Source organism: Dreissena polymorpha, chromosome 10 (genome assembly GCF_020536995.1).
Source record: "Dreissena polymorpha isolate Duluth1 chromosome 10, UMN_Dpol_1.0, whole genome shotgun sequence".
Classification (NCBI taxonomy): Eukaryota; Metazoa; Mollusca; class Bivalvia; order Myida; family Dreissenidae; genus Dreissena; species Dreissena polymorpha.
This window is the reverse complement of record NC_068364.1, coordinates 11,480,634-11,501,015: the sequence shown is the minus strand read 5'-3', so window position 1 is coordinate 11,501,015 and position 20,382 is coordinate 11,480,634. Positions and strand designations below refer to the sequence as shown.

General features: G+C 34.3%; 1 protein-coding gene across 5 annotated transcripts in view; it reads right to left on the bottom strand.

The window, feature by feature from the left end:
* LOC127848793 (neurabin-1-like) overlaps window positions 1-20,382 on the bottom strand; it is a 142,118-nt gene that overhangs the window by 113,412 nt on the left and 8,324 nt on the right. For all 5 annotated transcript variants that reach the window (XM_052381417.1, XM_052381419.1, XM_052381420.1 and 2 more), the window contains exon 2: window positions 9,341-10,137. In XM_052381417.1, the coding sequence (XP_052237377.1) occupies window positions 9,341-9,544 (204 nt within the window). In that variant the 5' untranslated portion in view covers window positions 9,545-10,137. The remainder of the gene's footprint in view (window positions 1-9,340; window positions 10,138-20,382) is intronic.

Below are 20,382 nucleotides of genomic sequence, written 5' to 3'. Positions count from 1 at the left end.
GATAAGTATTTGCTGAGTGTAGCCTTGCACTGCAAATGTACAGTCACATTTTCAATAGCAACTGTGATTGTAAATGTACAGATTTAGCACGTACATATTATGAAATATTGGGACTTAATTGTTTTTGATGAATGATGTCAGCAGTTAAAGAACAGACTGAAAAGATCTGATACTGATGTGGTAATTACACTATTAAAAAAGTTTGTCTTAAATCTTATCTGATAAATACTAATATCTAACAAGAGATGTGTTCGTCAGAAACACAATGCCCCCTACTGCTTTATCATTTGGCAGGTATAGAAATCATCTCCCTTTAAAGCTTATTCCTTCCCTTAGATTTTGTCCAATCCAACCGGGGAGAGGGGGGGGGGTCTGTAGACAGTCAAAAATGACCAAGTCAGACATCACTGACAACCAAGGCCTGTGGTTTATCAAAGAGATCATAGCCAGAGTTCATCATGTATCTATGGACATACAGTGCCAGTGTTTTTTTATGGCAATTTAGGGGCCCCATTCCCCTCAAAAAAGAGTATATATTTTCCCCCTATTTGTAGAAAAAATCCCCTCCAGAAGTTAAAAACAAAACAAAAAAAAAACACTTTTTTTTATAGAAAGAACTGTCTAATGATAAATATATCTCAAATGTATTTCATAAACAACTTACAAAGTATATAACTATAATAAATATTTTTTATTATTATAAAGAGTAATATTTAATTAGTTTTTCCCAAATCAGTGGACTTTTCACATGAATTGCATTTTTTCCCAAAATGTCAGGAAAAGGTCTGATGTATTTATATTGTGTCAATATTTGTTGATCAAAACATTCCAATTTGGTCCAATCTATTGATAAAAAATGCTTAAATTTGCAATTTTATCGTTTAAAAAATCCCAATTAGACTCAAATTGGCTAGGAAAACTGAGACTGTGCATGACGGCTGAACTGTCTGAAACTAATGTTGAAAATATCATTGATATATATGTAAGAAAAAGGACTGAGACATTCAGCTGTTAATATTACATTCATACATACATGCTTATTCATGTAATAAATATCATAAAATATAAAAGAGTGAATTTTTAATTTTCCCCTTTTCCTAAAAAACGACGCGTTTTTTCCCTTTGGATGGGCCCCGCCACCGTTCCCCTACAGGTGAAAAAAAACACTGAGTGCTCACGCTGCTGCCAGACATTATTGCCATTGGCGATTATTTTATCCAACTGGCTATTATTTCTTAAAATTGTCAAGAAAAAATGGCGATTATTTTATCCGCCTACATAAAAAAGCCTCTAAAAGTTGTCCGGCGAGTGCAAAACACCTGTAAATCGGGCCATCAAGCAGGAAAATTCGATAACGAGATTGCCTGTGTACAAAGTCGAGACGACCCTGTGTATTGTCATACACGCGTCAATAACTTCTGCGACATCGTGGCTGAGAGCGTTTTTTCTCAATCAGTGTCCGACAGCAGTACGTGATATATTTCGGAAAAAACGTCTTTAATCACCCGTGCTTTACTAATTATCGGTAACAGTAAGATCTTTGTTAATTGAAAATCGCCGCGAATATTGTCAGCTGGTTTTGTTTTTCACACCGTTTTTTTCTGCAATTAGATTACGTTGAACATTGCTTGATGAAATAATTATTTACTCGCCATCAACTAATTATCCCCGTAATTACCGCTGTTTGTCGTCTGCTTTAACATTTCTTGATGTGTGATAATGATTTCAATTTTTAACCAGGTAACCTGGTAAAATATAATACTGAAAAACACGTCTATTCTCAATTTGAAGCATTTTTTAGCAAAACAGCAAAAACACAAATCTCCCAATTTTAGTCAAAACGCTGCGAATTCAAAGGGACCTGGCATATGCCATGGCCAGCTAGATCTAATTTTAACGAAACACGTGTTTGGAATTACACTGACAGGCTTCCTGAAAAGTCCCAAAAGGTGCCTGTCAACAGGACAGGCTGCTGGAAAAGTTTGCCTGTCCGGACAAAAATTCACCTGTCCGAACAGCGCGAGTTTATAACTGAAGAATTTAGTAAAGTTTAACTCATATTTATTGCAATGTGCAGCCTGTGTATAAGTATTGGACAACTATAAGTAATTGATTTTGGAACATATAACATCAAATCATTATGTGTTCTTATGCAAATGTAACACACTGTAATTTTAAAATATGTGATTCATTCAATATAATATGTAATTATGTAGTCAACTTGTACAAAATATACTCTTATATATTCTCCGTACAATATCAATCTTTTACCAAACTATCTGTTTTATATTATCAAAAATAAAATGATAATGCGATATTACACTGATATAAGCACATTTCTGTGTTATTTTATGCGTTCCGACGATACATAAAGCAAAACATTGCTTACATATGATGATGACAACTTCAAATTTGACAATTTCGATCATTTGTATAAGCATTTTTTCCATGTGTAGTTTTTTGTTACAACCTTTGTAAATGGATAGATGGTAATAATCGGACCAATCAAATTGACGTTCTCAAAAAAACAAAACAAAGGGAGAGCACTCCTAAGAACTAGTGACGCGATAGTGTTCTTAATTACAAAAAGGCTCGAAACTAACGAAAAGAGTTATTCTAATTGGGTGTTATCGTTCTTTTGGCTAGTATGACTTTTCGGTATTAAGTCATTTGTTTGCCTGTCACAAGGACCGGCGATATTAGAAATTTCGCCGGACCGTAAAGAATTTTGCCGGACAAGACCGGAGGACCGGCCTTTTCAGGAAGCCTGAACTGAGGTGGTGTATGTTAACTCACGCACTGTGACGTTATTTGATGTAAACATTACCGGCATTGCGAAAGTGTTATTGTTGGAATAAATCATTTACAGTTGATATTGGCCTACATATAGCGGCCGATGGCAAACGTCGTGTTAAGAGATAAAGCAGTCGAACGATATGCACATTTTATTTCATGCGCAAAACGCGTACAATTTTTCGGATTCCCGTTTTCGGATACTTTATTTTTTTCGTCGATTATTATTTATTTTCCACGTTCATAATTAAAAAAATAGAAAGACGAATACACATGCAGTGATACGGAAGGTGTGGATTATAATATTTTGAATTGAATTCACAAAAAAATTGCAATTGGAAAATCTTTATAAAAAAAGTATAATTATTAAGGGCTCTGGGTGGGGTGGGGGCTCTGCCCTTTATTCTCATGTGTATTTTACTGTAGCTGATATCTGGTTTGTTAAGTCGCACCCATAACCTTGATTGTATTTTTTATTGTAAAACCATGATATTTTATATAAAAATGACACACTTATATAATGCTTTTTTCAAGTATATATATATATATATATATATATATATATATATATATATATATATATATATATATATATATATATATATATTATAACTTAAATCCAATAGATATACATTTAATAAAACATAGATAAAATGAGATTCATTGTTTTTTTCTTTTTGCCTTCAGTACCATTTTGCAGAAAAGACCGCATCGGTTTTGGCTATTTTTTTTTTTTTAAGCAAAATCATTATGGCTATTATTTTCTGAAGGCCAGTGTGAGCACTGGACATAAGTCCACAGGTACCGGTATGTAATGAACCTACCATTCACTAATTAGTACAGAAATGATAATATCATTTAAAAAAAATAATTTACAAATCAATCATTTGAGTTATAAATAATCAAAATCAAAAATCTGTACAGTAACTGTGAAAAAAACTTAAATTCTTGGTAAGGAAATATATAATCTGAGATTTATAAATATATAAATTACTTCCCTTGAAAATAATTGTCTCTTACAAATCTCTATTTTTAGTAGCAAATAATTACAAGCCACTACTGTGACTGTAGATTCACCACTCAAAATGTGCAGCTCCATGAGATACACATGCATGCCAAATATCAAGTTGCTATGTTCAATATTGAATAATTATCTCCCTTTAAAGCTTATTACTACCCTTGGATTTGTTTTTTTACCTTAGACCTTGAAGGATGACCTTGACCTTTTACCACAATGTGTTTGTCAGAAAAACAATGCCACCTACTGCACCACTTTGATTTATTTAACACAAATATATAATTTGGCAGGTCAGATAGTTATGTCCATTTAAAGCTTACTACTTCCCTTGATTTGTTTTTTCGACCCCCTGACCTAGTTTTTGACCCGGCATGACCCATATTCGAACTTGACCTAGATATTGTCTAGATACAACTTCTGACCAAGTTTCATAAAGATCGGATGAAAACTATTTGAATTAGAGAGCAGACACGAAAAGTGTGACAGACTGACAGACAGTGCGAAAACTATATACCCCCTTTTCTTCGAAAGGGGGCATAACCACATTTATGATTTGTATATTACAGTAGGACCACTCACCATATAATTGCTACAAGGAATGAAATGTTACCGAAATGGACTTGGGATTATAAATGTTCAGGATGGTAAATAAGGGGTTTAAATGTGAGAAACAAAAACCAATAACAATGTTATATACAATCACCATTGTAAGAACACTGTAAAAAAAGTCTGTCTGTATTAAACCACAAAGAATAATTTTAAGTATTACACATTAAGTTATCATTAAAGATATATAAGCCATTAAATTTTTGGCCAAACAATGAAAGTATTTATGTTATCAGCAAACAAGGCACTCCAAAGGACAGACGAATCAATGACCCATTTGACCTTCATATTTGACCATGACCTTGAGGCGGAGTAAATACCCTGAGCCTTCTGCACCCTGCCTTGATGTGATTAATATTTAAGTTTCATAGTGAAGATGCCTGTAAATCCTTAGTCAAGCAGAGTAGATGCTTTGCAAATCTATGTAAAGCAGTGAAGATGCTTTGGAAATCTATTGCAAAGTGTGGATGCTTTGTAAATCTATGTCACAGTGCAGATGCTTTGTAAATCTATGTCACAGTTCAGATGCTTTGAAAATCTATGTCACATAGCAGATGCTTTGAAAATCTTTGTCAAAGAGCAGATGCTTTGAAAATCTATGTCACATAGCAGATGCTTTGAAAATCAATGTCACAGAGCAGATGCTTTGAAAATCTGTCAAAGAGCAGATGCTTTGAAAATATATGTCGCAAAGCAGATGCTTTGAAAATAGTGCAGAAACTTTTAAAATATATATCACAGAGCAGATGCTTTTAAAATCTATGTCAGAGAGCAGATGCTTTGAAAATCTATGCCACAGTGCAGATGCTATGGAAATCTATGTCACAGTGCAGATGCTTTTGAAATCTATGTCACAGAGCAGATGCTTTGAAAATCTATGTCACAGAGCAGATGTTTTGGAAATCTATGTCAAATTGCAGATGCTTTGGAAATCTATGTCACAGTGCAGAAGCTTTGAAAAAAATATGTCACAGAGCAGATGCTTTAAAAATCTATGTCACAGATTATACGATTGCAGCGATTTTCCTCCTTCTTTATAAAGTACCGGTAAACGGTACTTTCCCAATCAAGCAAAAATTCCCAAATTCCCAATCGACATCTGAAAAAATCCCAATCAGCGTCCGAATTTTTTCTCAAAACGATCGAAAGTTTCGTAACAAAACCAAACTTTCGGCGAGCGAACAAAGGAAATCGTATAGTTGTGTGTAACCATGCGCTCGATTAATATCTGGTTTTATTATTCAGCGCGTTCAATCAATAGAGTCGTTACTGTTTGCGGTTCTTTTGTCAGGCAGCCAGCGTACTGTTTGACTTCGGTTTGAAACCTTATCGTAGTTTAAAATGCCCTCCAGCACTGCCTCTGTGGAAAGGTTGTTCAGTCTAATGAACAATCTTTGCACGACCAATCGGAACCATCTATCACAGGACACATTGACAGCTCTAATGATGCTGTGCAAAGAGGGATGCCAGCAACTGAGTGATGATCAAACATCAAAGATTGTTGAAATTTTCAAAAAAATGAAAGCGAGAGACATTGCTTTATAAGAGATTAAAACAACTAGTAATTGATTTTGTGTCTTCTATATAATATTTTGTTATTTATATCAACTTCATTACTTTAAGTAATGGTCATTAAGGCATGCCTGCAAATGATTATTCTAATGGGTATTTTCAATTTAGTTTGAACTTTATGATGTATTCAATAAGACCCAAACTTCACGACGCGATTTTCCCAATTTAAGGATTTCACGACTCGATTTTTCCCAATTTTGAGGTTTTCACGACTCAATTTTTCCCAATTGGACCGGTACAGGTACTTTTCCCAATTGGACAAGGAAAATCGCTGGATTGGAAATTGATGTCACACTGCAGATGCTTTGAAAATCTATGTCACAGTGCAGATGCTTTAGAAATCTATGTCACAGAGCAGATGCTTTGGAAATCTATGTCACAGTGCAGATGCTTTGGCAATCTATGTCACAGATCAGATGCTTTGAAAATCTATGTCACAGAGCAGATGCTTTGGAAATCTATGTCACAGTGCAGATGCTTTGGAAATCTATGTCACAGTGCAGATGCTTTGGAAATCTATGTCATAGTGCAGATGCTTTGGAAATCTATGTCATAGTGCAGATGCTTTGGAAATCTATGTCACATAGCAGATGCTTTGGAAATCTATGTCACATAACAGATGCTTTGGAAATCTGTGTCACAGTGCAGATGCTTTGGAAATCTATGTCACAGTGCAGATGCTTTGGAAATCTATGTCAGATGCAAGGTAAACCTGAATCACAGAACATGCTTGAGAAATCAGTGACAAACAGTGATTGGTAAATATTTATATCTAGCAGTATAGTCGAATGAAAAATAGTGTCTGTAGAACACTATTTACAGACTGTTTGGTCACTGGGTATTTACTTATAAAAAAATAATGTACAAAAGAGGGTTGCAGAGATTCAATACAGACTGATAAAAAAATAATGTACAAAAGAGGGTTGCAGAGATTCAATACAGACAAATTGATAAGTTCAATAAAGCATCTTGTGTTCTGCCATTTGTACATTATTATCTAAATGCACCATATTTCTAATTAAAAAATTCATGGTCCTTGATCAGTTATACTATTCATGCCTTCTTTATTGTTGGGCACTTGAGTTCAAAGCATTAAATACATCTTAAGAAACACACAGGATGCTTCATATAAACGGATCCCCAAAACTCAAACTATTAATATGCACAAATGCCAACAAGAATTGGTGTCAATAGAATGCATGAAATACCCACCTCAGCAGGCTAAAAATAGTAACACATTAAATGGGTTAGCCAGAAAAAACATAACTGAACAGAACAAAACAGAAAGAAGGTAGTATCAGTTTTTATCAAACCCACAAATAACTGCATCACTTTGCACATACATGGTATAACCTTTGAAAACAAAATGTTTAAATATCTGGCCATTGGGAGAATAACTATGAGGGCTATAGAGCCTTTGAGCCCCACTATGGGAAAACCAGGCTTAATGCAGGTGCATTAAAGGCTGTCCTAGATTAGCCTGTGCAGTCTGTCCTGACTAATCTATGACAGAGATTTCATTTTTTAGTGGATTTTTTTGTTTAAAAAATACTTCATTTAAATAAAAATTTCATTAAAGCAGAAAATGTCATCCCAGGCTAATCTGGGATGACACTTTAACCGCATGCATTAAGCCCCATTTTCCCAGAGAGAGGCTTGTTTTAAAACCAAACTAATCTTTGACTTTCTTCATAAAAGTAATACAATTTCAACTATAAACCCCAAGCCATTTTTTTTATCTTCATGAAATAGCTCAAATACCCCTAATGTGTGGGTGCCATGTGATGGTCAATTGTGAATTTGACACACAATAAAACAAGTAGGTCATTAAATAATGAAATTCCATTTTATATTATGTTGCATTTAACATTATAATTAAACCAATACTTACAAAAAAATACTAATTATTGTCTTGTTTCAAACGAAGCATTCCCGTGATTACCAAACATATATATCCATACCCCTTTTCCTGGCGCAATATAATTTTTGGACTTAATACAAGTATTTTAAGTTGCCAGAATGTGCCCCATGTCCTATAAAGTAAGCTGGCATAATAATAGCATATGATTGAGGAAGTGAACACAAAACAACATTGTGCACAATCACAAGAAATAAATTATAAATAATAATGGTTATTATGGTTATTATCATTTCCAATTATTCATAAACTATTGTACACCAACAATATAATGCAAGCACTATGTTAGACTTAACTATAACATAATAATTTTTTCACATATTCAATGGACCGAAAAAAAAATCAATTTCAGAAGCACAAAGCAAAAGCTAGATATGATTCTCCCTCTGGTAAGCTGGGGAACACTTGTCTTTTTTTAAGGTGTTTTTTTTTAAAGTAAATCTCTTCTTAGCGAAAATTAAGAATCTAAGTTAAGGCAGAAAGTTTCGTCCCTGATCTGCAATGTCACTTTATGCATATGAATTATCTCCCTTGTCCCAGAGTGAGGTTCAAATGAAACAAAAGATTTGTCAAAAGAAACTGCAAATAGAGGAAAGGTCATTCATAATAAAAACATCTTTCAATAAGTCAAGCATAATAAGACAAGCTTTTCTGTAAAAAAATAAATAAAAGAATATAATTCAATATTATGACCTGCATGGTATTGGTAGGATGTTGTAATAATTAATATATATTCTATGCTAATCATACTGCACAGAGTTTCCATCTTTGAAGAATTATATCATTTAAAGCTTTATTCAAGCAAGAGCACCGCATAACGGGTGCCAACGCTCGCTCGGCTGCGGCTGAAGTTTTGAATAAATGAAAGCTTGCCAGATTATTTATTTTAGAGGTAACAGTGACTTTGACCTTTGACCTAGTGACCCAAAACGGGTGTGGCATGTAGAACTCATCAAGGTACATCTACATATGAAGTTTCAAAGTTGTAGGTGGAAGCACTTTGATTTTAGAGCAAAATGTCAAGGTTTTAGCAAACGCCAGTACGGCAGACGACATAACGAGCTGGCTATGACAATAACTTGGGTTTTCTCCGAAAACAGCCGGGCTAAAAATAACTTTTAAAACTTATTTGAAATTCAAAGCCCCGTAATAGTTTTTTCTAAATTTTTTTCCCCATTTGCAAAATATTTTTTCGATGAAAATTTGCTGCATGGGGAGTTATTACTAAATTTGTTGCCAGTACCAATATTTAATTGCTGTAGAAATGTGCAAGAAGTTCAAATCCACAAACAGACCAACAGTGATGGACCGTAAAGATTTACTTCTATCTACCAATAACCTTTGAGGAATAACAAGTTCTCTAGGGATTTTCAATTTGTCAGTTCATCATTAATTCTTGTCATAACCCATTTGTAACCATCGACAATGCTTACCTTGGAGCCAACATGTCCGGGCTTGTTCACCCTCGTCAATGAGTCTGCCTTGTACATGGGCGGGAAGTTGGGTACCTCTGCCTCAGGCTCGTCAGGTACGGGGGGTGGGGGCGATGTGGGTGGGCTGTCGAGGGTGTCATCAACGCTCCCACTCCGATGTCGACTCGCCATTAAAACAAATGAGCGCGGGTTCTTCAAGCTCATAGTCCTCTCATTAGACGGGATTTAAATTCCTTTCCAAGCTTCAGAGGTAATTTTTTAGAATTTATTTTTTTCGTAGAACTTTTTTTCCAATAACAAACACTCCCAGGTAATCAAAGCTTCCTTACTTGCTGATATTCTGATATCCTTCGTTCTTTCCCTTGTAGTTGTATCCTATAATCTATTTTCGGATATTGATTAATTTTTCTGTTAAAAAAACATGAATTCAAATTGTCATTTTATGCATAACACCACAACTATTTCTCTCTTTTTTTAAATAAATATTTGCACAACCGTGTTGATTCTGGTCTGTTGTTTTTCTTTCTTCAATCAATCTAAAAAATTAACAATCTGAAGTAAGGTATTATCATCTGTAATTTTCTTAAGAGTAACAGTAGGGTACTATATTCTGTGACTTTCTAAATGGTAACAGTAAGGTACAATCTTCTGTGGTTGCCAGTTTGGGTACTTTAGGGTAGAGGTCTCCAAAGGAAGATTTCTACTTAAGGTGAAGGACACAGTGTCCTTTTGGAAGGTCAAAGGTTGTTGCTATGGTCACATTTTGTAAGTTGTCCAGTTGTCGATGGTGGTAATTTCTGAAAATATACAAGAAAATAAAACAATTAAGTTAATATTGTTACATTAATTAGAATCAATATCATTAAAGTGAATGACATATTAAATAGATATCAAAGCTCCTATTATAAATCTCTTGAACTGAACAATAATCAGACATCAATCTTCAAGAAGGGCAAACATTTTGCTTCATATCAGAAACTAATTCTTCAATTTCAAAAGCGATCAAAGAAAACTGTCCATTGTTCAAAACAAGTTTCTGCTCTATGTAACATCCAACCATTGGAAAATACTAATCTATCAAAACTAATGAGAACAAAATATGACCGTGTCCCAAGGAAGTTGGGATTAATAAAGCCCAGTGTAACTACATGTAATTGACAGCTTTTCAAGCATATGGGACTTTATCTTATAGTGTAGAAGATGAATTCTACCAAAAGAGAAAATAACAACTACATGTAGAAATGTGGGGGGCTTTGTTTTGACTGATTGTATATCTATAATTCTGTCATATAATTCATATTCCCAATGGTAATATGTAACCTTTTTCCCCAAATCCAGACTCAACATTCCGAATTGATGATTTGACTTAAGAAAATACTTAATTTTGAGAAGTATACAATAAACATTTATACACCTTAGTAAAACTTCTTGTTCACTAAGCATAGGGACAAATAATAGGGCAAGCAAAATAACCAGACTGTAATCTGTGAATTTGAAAAGATCTCTCACAATGTTACAAACCACAAGCATATTAAAGCTTTATAAATCCCAGACAAACTCATGGTCACACAACATAATACAGTTTGTTATTTTTTTAATGAAAAAAAACATCAAATTCGGTTAATGACCCTTGCAACACAGCTGTAGTAAGTCTTTCCCTGCTAGGAGGATACAGCACTGGTTTTCTGTTTTCGGATTAATTTCACGGTTTATGACCCAGACTTACCTGTTGATCTTTTTACCTCCTTGCACTTTCAAAACATATAAGCACAGTTGCCAAACAGAACTTTTAATGAATGTTCAACTTCAGACAACTTACAGAATGTACGTTTCAAATATGTATGTTGTACATTCAGTTAATGTACGCCTTTCTCCGTCTTAAGTGTACAATTACAAAACAGTAAGTAGTGGGTTTTTTTCATTCAAAATCTGGGCCGGTATCCGGCCCCATTCCCAATGGAAACAAGAATATCAGTGAAACTGATGGATGCTCCCCGATGATGTGCTTTGTCAATCTATGTGTTTATAACCACCTAAAAAATCTGTTATTAGCCTCGGTTACCTTGACCCCAGTGACCTCAAACCTCATCAAAAGGTAGAGGCCCATGCAAGGTACCTACATGCCAAATATGAAAGAGATCGGTAAAGTATTGAAGGTGCTATGAGAAACTGTAACAAAAGTGTGGCGGAAAAATCTATTATTAGCCTTGGTGACCTTGACTCAAGTGACCTCAAACCTCATCAAAAGGTAGAGGTCCATGCAAGGTACCTACATGCCAAATATGAAAGAGATCGGTAAAGTATTGAAGGTGTTATGAGAAACTGTAACAAAAGTGTGACAGAAGGATGTAAGGAAGTAAGGAAGGAAAGAAGGACAAAAACTATATGCTCCCCAAAAATTTTTGGGGAGCATAAAAAGTATATATTTTTCCAAAATTGGAGCTAAAAATTCCCAATGGAAGGTCCCCCCCCCCCCCCAAATTTTAGATCTCAATATTTTGTTCAACTCCCATCTATATAAGTTCATCCTTAGTAAAAATAGTACTGAAAACACTTTTATTATCATTTTGAAGCGTTTTTAGCAAAACAAAAACACTTATTTCCCAATTTTAGTCAAAACGCAGCAAATTTTCCCATTCCAAAGGGACCCGGCCCAATTCCCAAAATGGTGAAAAAAATCACTGGTAAGTAACTGCTCAAATCTTATAAAGTCGTGTAAAGACAATCAGCCCATGTTAATGAAAGTTATATTTTACAGTCCAGCTTGCAAACAGCCTTTTTACATAACATGATCACTGTATACAGGTGAAACGGTGCAAATAACATAATGGTATTTTATGATAGCGCACTTTACTTAAGATAAAATTCCATTAAAATTTTAATGTGTGGATAAGTTAGTATAGTGTAATGATTATTCTAACCCAACAGGATACAAATTGTTTTCAGATATGATTTGACATCTAACAACCTTGATAACTGACAGTGTTACCTATTAAAATTTCATTCATTCCTATTAAACAAGTTATTAGTTTCTTCTGATGTACGTAAACACATTCTAAGATTAAATTAATTTGATTTCTCCTTAACAAATACATAAAGACAGTTTTTTCTTTTAAAAGCTTTACAAATAATTTTTACTTTGAAATATTATGTTCATTTTACACTTAAAATGTGCTTTAAGACAATTATTGCTGACACTGCTATTTTAAATAACCAAAAACAATGTGCTTTAAAATTTCTTGAGACCTAATGCACCTCTGTACTCATACCGTAAATCTACGAATATAATACGCACTTTTTTACCTGCCGATTTTTTCTTCAAGTAGGGGGTGCGTATAATATACGAATTTAGAGCAGAACAAATTTTTTCCTGAGCAAATTTTCAACTTAATCGCTGTTATTCGCTTCGCGGCAGCCATTTTGAACTACACCATTACATCAAAGGGGTGCAACAGGGCTCGCGCTGTCGTTCGCCATTTGAGTCATTTGCGAAGATATTGAGAATTTGGCTCAATAAAAATCTTATTTGTGAAAATGCGAAAATCTAGTAAAATTTTATCGCAAACATCCGCCATTTATATCGGACTGGTTTTCTATATTCGTCTCTTTGTTTTAATGAAAATGTTCGCAATTCGAACAGTAAACGAAACCCGGTCGGTACCCGATTATGAGACATCGCTTGACCTTATTGTTATTGAAGTGCGCATGGTAGCTGGCCAATCAAACTTGAGCTCGCTTACACATGAAATGATGTTGTCGAATGAAACGTGAGAACGGGAGGAGCTATCGGATAATATTGGGTCATCCATGCGCAGACACTGTATACTTTGAATACACAGTTAATATTGTCGTCTGCCTACAAAATAGCGACTGGACTCTAAGTCGTATAAAGAGATTAGCAAATGAAAAAAAACACTGACAATACCTGTTAATATTTATTTCTTAGCTGACCACTATTTATCTTTCTACCGCATATTTACCATATCTGAAGTAAAGAGTGGTAATTAAATAATTAGTTTTATGATGCTAATAATAGTAGTCTATTACACCTGTCTGCCGCTTGCCGAATTAAATTGAAAGGTGATAATTAATTAATTTGTTTTTTACTACCAAACTAGCCTGAATGACAGCAGCATATTTTAATTAACTTGATCATGAAAAACACGAGCGGTTTAATTGTATTTTAAGTTATATTAAGGTATCGAGTTTGTAACTCGAACAAAGAAAAAGTAATTCATCTAGACAACTATAATAACGGAAGTAACCATTTCGTCTTCTTATTACTTTATTATTATTATAATTATTATCGTCCTGAATATTGTCAAATTGAATTAAATGTGAAAACAAAAAACAGCGTCTCTGCTTCTTTCTTTTGTAATTATGACTGCTTGACCCGGATGTCAGCAAGGGGCCCGTGTGTTATCGGTAACAATCAATGGTAATATAAACAACAGACAGAGATATTTATTATGCAACTGTCATAACACCAGCACTATAACACATCCCGATCAATATACCGGGGTTGACAACACCAAATTGATTTGCTATTTTCACTGCACAAAAATATATTGACACATTTTTTCGGAAATGGCCGATTTCGGACACTGATTTTTTATGTGCGTATTTTACTCGGATTTTCAATTTTTACCGATAAATTTTGACCAAACTCGGGGGTGCGTATTATGCACGAGGGCGTATTATATTCGTGGATTTACGGTAGTTTTTTTCACCATTTTGGGAATAGGGCCAGGTCCCTTTGGATTGGGAAATATTGCATCCTTTTTACTAAAATTGGGAAACTGATATTGTTTATTGTATGCTTTCAAATACTTTAAAATTGATAATTTAAGTGAGTTCAATATTATATTCTTTAAGGTTCAACTTATAGAATGTGATTTGGAGATGAATGACATTTTTAGACTTTTAGAAAAAATAATCTTTTTTTCAAAGCTTCAATTGGGATTTTTTAGGTCCCATTTGGGAAAGATATTATCCACATGGCTCCAAAACAACACTTCCAGTTTGCACCCCATGTGTCAATTGTCCATATAATTAATATTAATTGTTAAATCAGTTTCCATTCCTTATTAACACTTTTAAATAATTGAAAAAATATTTACACTTTTTTACAAAATTCCAATCTAGAATTTTCACAACTCAAATTCTCTTTTCTAGGGTGTTCGCAAGAAGGCCAAAACTACGCTGAACTTCAATAATATTTTCAGTATTGGTAAAAAAAAAAAGGGGGGAGGGCCATCATGGCCCTGAACTTGTCTTTAATTGAACCACAATGGTGATAACCAGGGATCATATTTTCCGGCAACATCAATCGGTCTGGATTTAACGGGATCCAGACATAAGCCCCCCAGGACAAAACCCCCCCAATGAAAAAATGAACATTTGGACAATATCCCCCCAGTAGAAATGACAGGTAGGATATAAGCCCCCCAGTGCTTATTTTGCATCGGGAAATTTGCCCCCCAGTGCTTATTTTAGAAGTGGACATTTGCCCCCCAGTGCCTTATTTTCAATGACATTACTCGATTGAGCAGATAATCATGTCCAATTATCACCACCTGATTACTCAAAACCTTTGAGATGATAAACCATTTCTCCAATTACCACCACTAAAAGGCTTAAAGAATGGAAGGGAAAAATAAGAATATACGGTGTTAAAAAATGATCTTTTTTTGCAAGTAAAAATACAATAGCTGGGGAAAATGTGTCCGAAAATTTATACACAAAATCATGACAAATTACGTTAAAATATATACGATTGATTTTGCCATTCATGAAGGTGGTATAATAAAAGTACAAGTTAAATTCCCTTAGGCTTTTTTTTAAACGGTAAATACGAGTTTTCTCAATTGGTTTTATCATTTGCTATTTCATTGTTGTTTCGTGCACCGACTCTAGATGAGTCAATATAAGCTCCGTGTTTCGTGTACTGTTTTATCTTACTTTTTTTCATCGTTGTCAATATTATTAATCTGTGTGATCTGATACCACGCATCTAAACTTCCGGTCGTGGTTATTCAACAACAAACAATAAAGTACACGAATTATTTCGATTCTAACACGATTATTACTAAAGCTTTATACAATGTATATTATATTTCGTGTGTACTCATGTGAAGTTCCGCCCATAAAATAACTTTTGGCTGTTCTGTCGATCAGATCCGCGACTTTCATTCATTTATTGCCGGATTATTACGCTGGCGGAAAATGTATCGGCATGTTTTGTTTAGTTACAGCGCGTGCTTTCAGTGTATAAGGTCCATCCACAATTATTGCAGAATATCCGATGTTCTTCTTTGTTTATATGAAAGTTTACTGTTTTATGCATGAAATGCACAATTTCCACGAGGATAACATCAAGATTTCCATCTCCAAAGTAACTGTCAACGATTTTATCGTGGACGAGTACACATTACGGACCGATTAATAAGGTATAAGCCATTGAAATTATCGACTGATATTGACACGGGTTATTCACGCATGACTAATACACAACCGCGCGAATCTTCGCTGCTTGGGGTCATACTAGTCGGCTGACATGCAATAAACTGGTCCTGACCGGTTTAGAGACTGCAGCGAATGGTATATCACACCTAATCGAGATACGAATGTAAATAGGGGGTGTTAGCATGTTCACTGTGTAATCAACTTCATGACATGCGAATTTAAGCAAACAGAATAGGACCGACTGTTTGGGATTTTCAATCGGTTTTTCATGACCCCAATCGGTCTAGGACCGACAAAACAAAAAAATATGATCCCTGGTGATAACATGTTTTTTCTTATATTTGACCTAGTGACCTAGTTTTTAAAAGAATTTGACCCGGATTCAAACTTGGTCTAGATATTATAATGATACATTTTCTTAACAAGTTTTATTAAGATTGCCTTAAGAGTGATAACAAGGTTTTCAAAGATTTGACCTCATTTTTGAAAGCATGTGACCAATGTTCAAACTGGGTTTATATATTGTGAAGTTCAACCTTAGTAAAATTAGTACTGAAAACACTTCTATTATCAATTTGAAGCATTTTTTAGCGAATCAGCAATAACACTTAGTCAAAATTTTAGTCAAAACGCCACAAATTTTCGATTCAAAGGGACCCCGCCACATTCCCAAAATGATGAAATAACACTGATTTGAAGATTAGATATTTTCAAAATGAACAACCAGAGCAATTTCTTCATCATTGGATAAAATTATGTGGCCTCAAGCGCCATAGCTACATGTAGCTAAAAGTTGTAAACGCAAGACAAAAGACACACGTTGATGGATGCCAGAAGTAAGGTGATCACAATAACTCACAATGATTACTTTGTGCTCAGATGAGCTAGCTAAACATTGTGTAAATTAACAATTCCTTTTTCATCCATAAATGTTTAAACATTCACATTATTGTATGGAATGAGCTTGGCTCTTTTTCTTTCTGTGAGAATAGCCGTTTTTCACAAATTTTGGAAATTCGCAACTCATATGTTCACAATTTGAAGAAGTTGGCAACTCAAATTTTAACAATTTAAGAAAGTTTGCGACTCATTTTTTTCATAATTTTGAACAGTTGGTGACTCATTTTTTCACAATTTTGAACAGTTTTCTACTCATTTTTTTACAGAATGGTGGGACATTAGGCCGCTTCACAAAACAGGAAAAAAGCTCTGTTGAGGGTTTATTAAATAGGGCTAAGGTTGTGATTAAAGGAAGAATTAATTAAAACTTAATCATACATAACGCATTTTAAACTCCACTTGATGATACCAATAAATCACAAAACTATTGACACATCTGTCAGTCACCTGTCAATTACTGCTCAAACTCAAGTTACCCTGTTATGGTCTGCCGGCTGTGTATGTGTATAATATGTCAATTGACACAGCAATAACATATTGTTTTGATTTACAATGTAATATGCTTCATTCTATTCATGTTGTGACAAGCCATACTAATTTACAATGGAATAAATTAATATTTAAGCTAGCTATGTCAAAACCTATTCAACATACATAATAAAGCCACGAGAAAACAACTGCAAACATTCATAACACAGAATAATAAAACCAGTCTGAAACAATATTTACCCTTTCATATAACCACGAAACATAATTCACAAGTCATGCTCTTTCATGCGCATTACACACTTCTTTCTATTGCAGAACTTATACAAACTACACCGATTTCAGTGACGCCATTTTTTGCATGGCACATCAAATGATTTCAGCAAACATATATATATATATATGCAGAATTAATCATTTAATATATTATTCAAACTTCATGCCAACTTTCGATACTTCTAAAGTGACTAAAGCACTGTGTTGCTAAGTAACACTTGAAAAGGCTCCGCACATAACATATTAACAGTGCTGACTGACTTCCTTGATGAACATCAGAAAAACACAATTATAACACATACATCCCTTGATAATAAACTTGATTCAAATCGACCACACACACATATAAAGCTTCTTTCTTCATGATCATATGAGTAAACAGTGTCATCATTCGATCCATCAAAGCACAACATTGAATTCAAGCTTGCTCTGGGAACAAACTGGGCTTAATGTGTGTGGGTAAAGTGTCGTCCCAATTAGGCTGTGCACATTGCAAAAGCTTATCATGTGCGTCACTTTTCATCTAAACTTGATTTTCACTTCGAAGAAACCTCAATAAAATAAAGAACATAAAAAAGCAAAGTGGTTTCCATTTCTAGCCTTTGAGGACTGCACAGGCTTATCGGGGATGTTACTGAACGTACATGCATTAAGCCCCATTTTCCCAGAGTGCAGCTCAATTCCATTTTACTCCTTCACAGTTTCTGACAAAGAAAAGAAAATCTTTCCCCAAAAAAACAAGACTCACTATCTAATATTGATCCTGGCATTCCACCATACAGCAACAATGTGGCTGGACCCTCCATACTGACTGAAATTTCAGCCTTATACATGTATTGATCAAGGTCCCTTGGAAAAATCTGACAGCATTTTATTAAGGCGTTTTCAGGAATTCCCCCGGACAATTACAGAAGAATTATAACACTTTCTGTTCAGAGATCTAAGCTAGACAATAATTATCATACAGGAAAGTGCAAAAAAATGGAGAAAACAGGACAATAATTGCCTTTTTTTATGTCATTTATATGAGATTCATGTAAAATGTCTAATTACTTGAACATTACATGTAACTGCATTCTATTGCAACAGTTGCAGGCTGTTTATTTGTGTAACTGGATAGTAATTGTACGTACCTAGAACACATATTTTTGTTTGATGGATCTGAGTTTTGTTTTAACAAATAAGACTCAGTTCCATTAAAATATATACTTTGTGTGATGCATACAGTTCCATTGAAATATATACGTTGTGTGATGCATACAGTTCCATTTAAATATATAATTTGTGTGATGCATACAGTTCCATTGAAATATATACTTTGTGTGATGCATACAGTTCCATTGAAATATATACTTTGTGTGATGCATACAGTTCCATTGAAATATATACTTTGTGTAATGCAAACTTGTTCTTCAAACAGAAAAAACTCCAACAGTTACATGTATATTATGTAGTATCATGAATTTTCAATGAAAGCTAAGACATGAAGTTACATTAAGCTTGGGGTCATCACAGTGAAGGTAGGGCTAGAAAGGGAATGACTCTTAATGGGATTAATGCAGTTATACAACCACACATTTATACTGTGCATCTGCTTTCAAGCACTGGTCACACCCTCAGACACCACAGAACACCCAATTCACCTGGCCACTGTTAAATTGACACACCCAGTCACCACAGAACACCCAATAAACCTGGCCACTGTTAATAGGTTACAGTATACTAAATCTTTTTGGTGTTCCATGCTGTACTCTCTAAAATAGGGAACATGATATTATCTGTAGGGGCACTTGCCATGACTTAATTTTTTAATATTTCTGTGTGCATATGGTAGGAAAAACATTGTAGTGTACTAAAAAATCACTGTTTTGCTTTTAGGTCGGAGACTACATAAGACTTTGACAGATGGCATGAAACCCTTTTCAACTGGAAATAAGCTGGTAAAAAGATGGCCATAAAACAGTGACCATTGATTCGCGTCAAGTTCCTTTTTACATACTGCATGACCTTTCTTTTTTATTGTTTAAATAAATTTGGCTTCAAATGCTCTTTAAGAAAAAGTATGGTTATGAGAGTGTCTACGCGCAAAAGTTTTACTTTATTTTTCGTTGAAGTTGTTGCTTTTACATTGATTGAATTTGTTACAGAAATCTTTTAGTATATTATGACCTTAAGTAGACACACCCAAACACCACAACACCCCAACTGTACTATACAGTTGTGCTTTAATCCACTGGGCCGATGGGTATTTGCGAGTGGACAAATTATTGCCATTATTGCCATATTAACAGCCACAAAGAATGGTGCTCAAGAAACCATGATGGGCAATAAACCTACATGTATCTATTCAAATTGATAAACTTTCTTTAATCAATTAAAAGTCCTACTTGTGGATACAAAATGTTTAAACCACTCTATCAAACTCAGGAGATACAGTGAACATATCAACTCTTGAGAGGGTGACCATTGAGCACAGATTATTTATTTGCACAAGAGCTCATTTTCTACATTTGATCAAGTTACAATATAAGATATGCAATTAATACAATAGAGGCTTTAGAACATGAGCCAAACCTAAAAACTAAAGCTCTAAATAAGATTTAAAAAATGGTTTTGACATTAATTTCTTTTAAAGTAATACTCACAAGAAATAAGCTCCTTTTATTTGCATATCACATAGAAAATACAGGAACATTTTAATGTATGCAATTATCAATTACAATGTATTTTTTCTAGGTAATACATTGCAATGTTTTACATAATTATGGCCATGAATTGTAAGTTAATTCATTATTTGACAAGCCACCAACAGTTTTAAACTTAATATTTGATTTATAATAAAATACAAAACTATTTATAACAATAATGAGTGGGTGTGCAAGCTTACAAGTCGAGTTTGGTGAATGACCAGAATG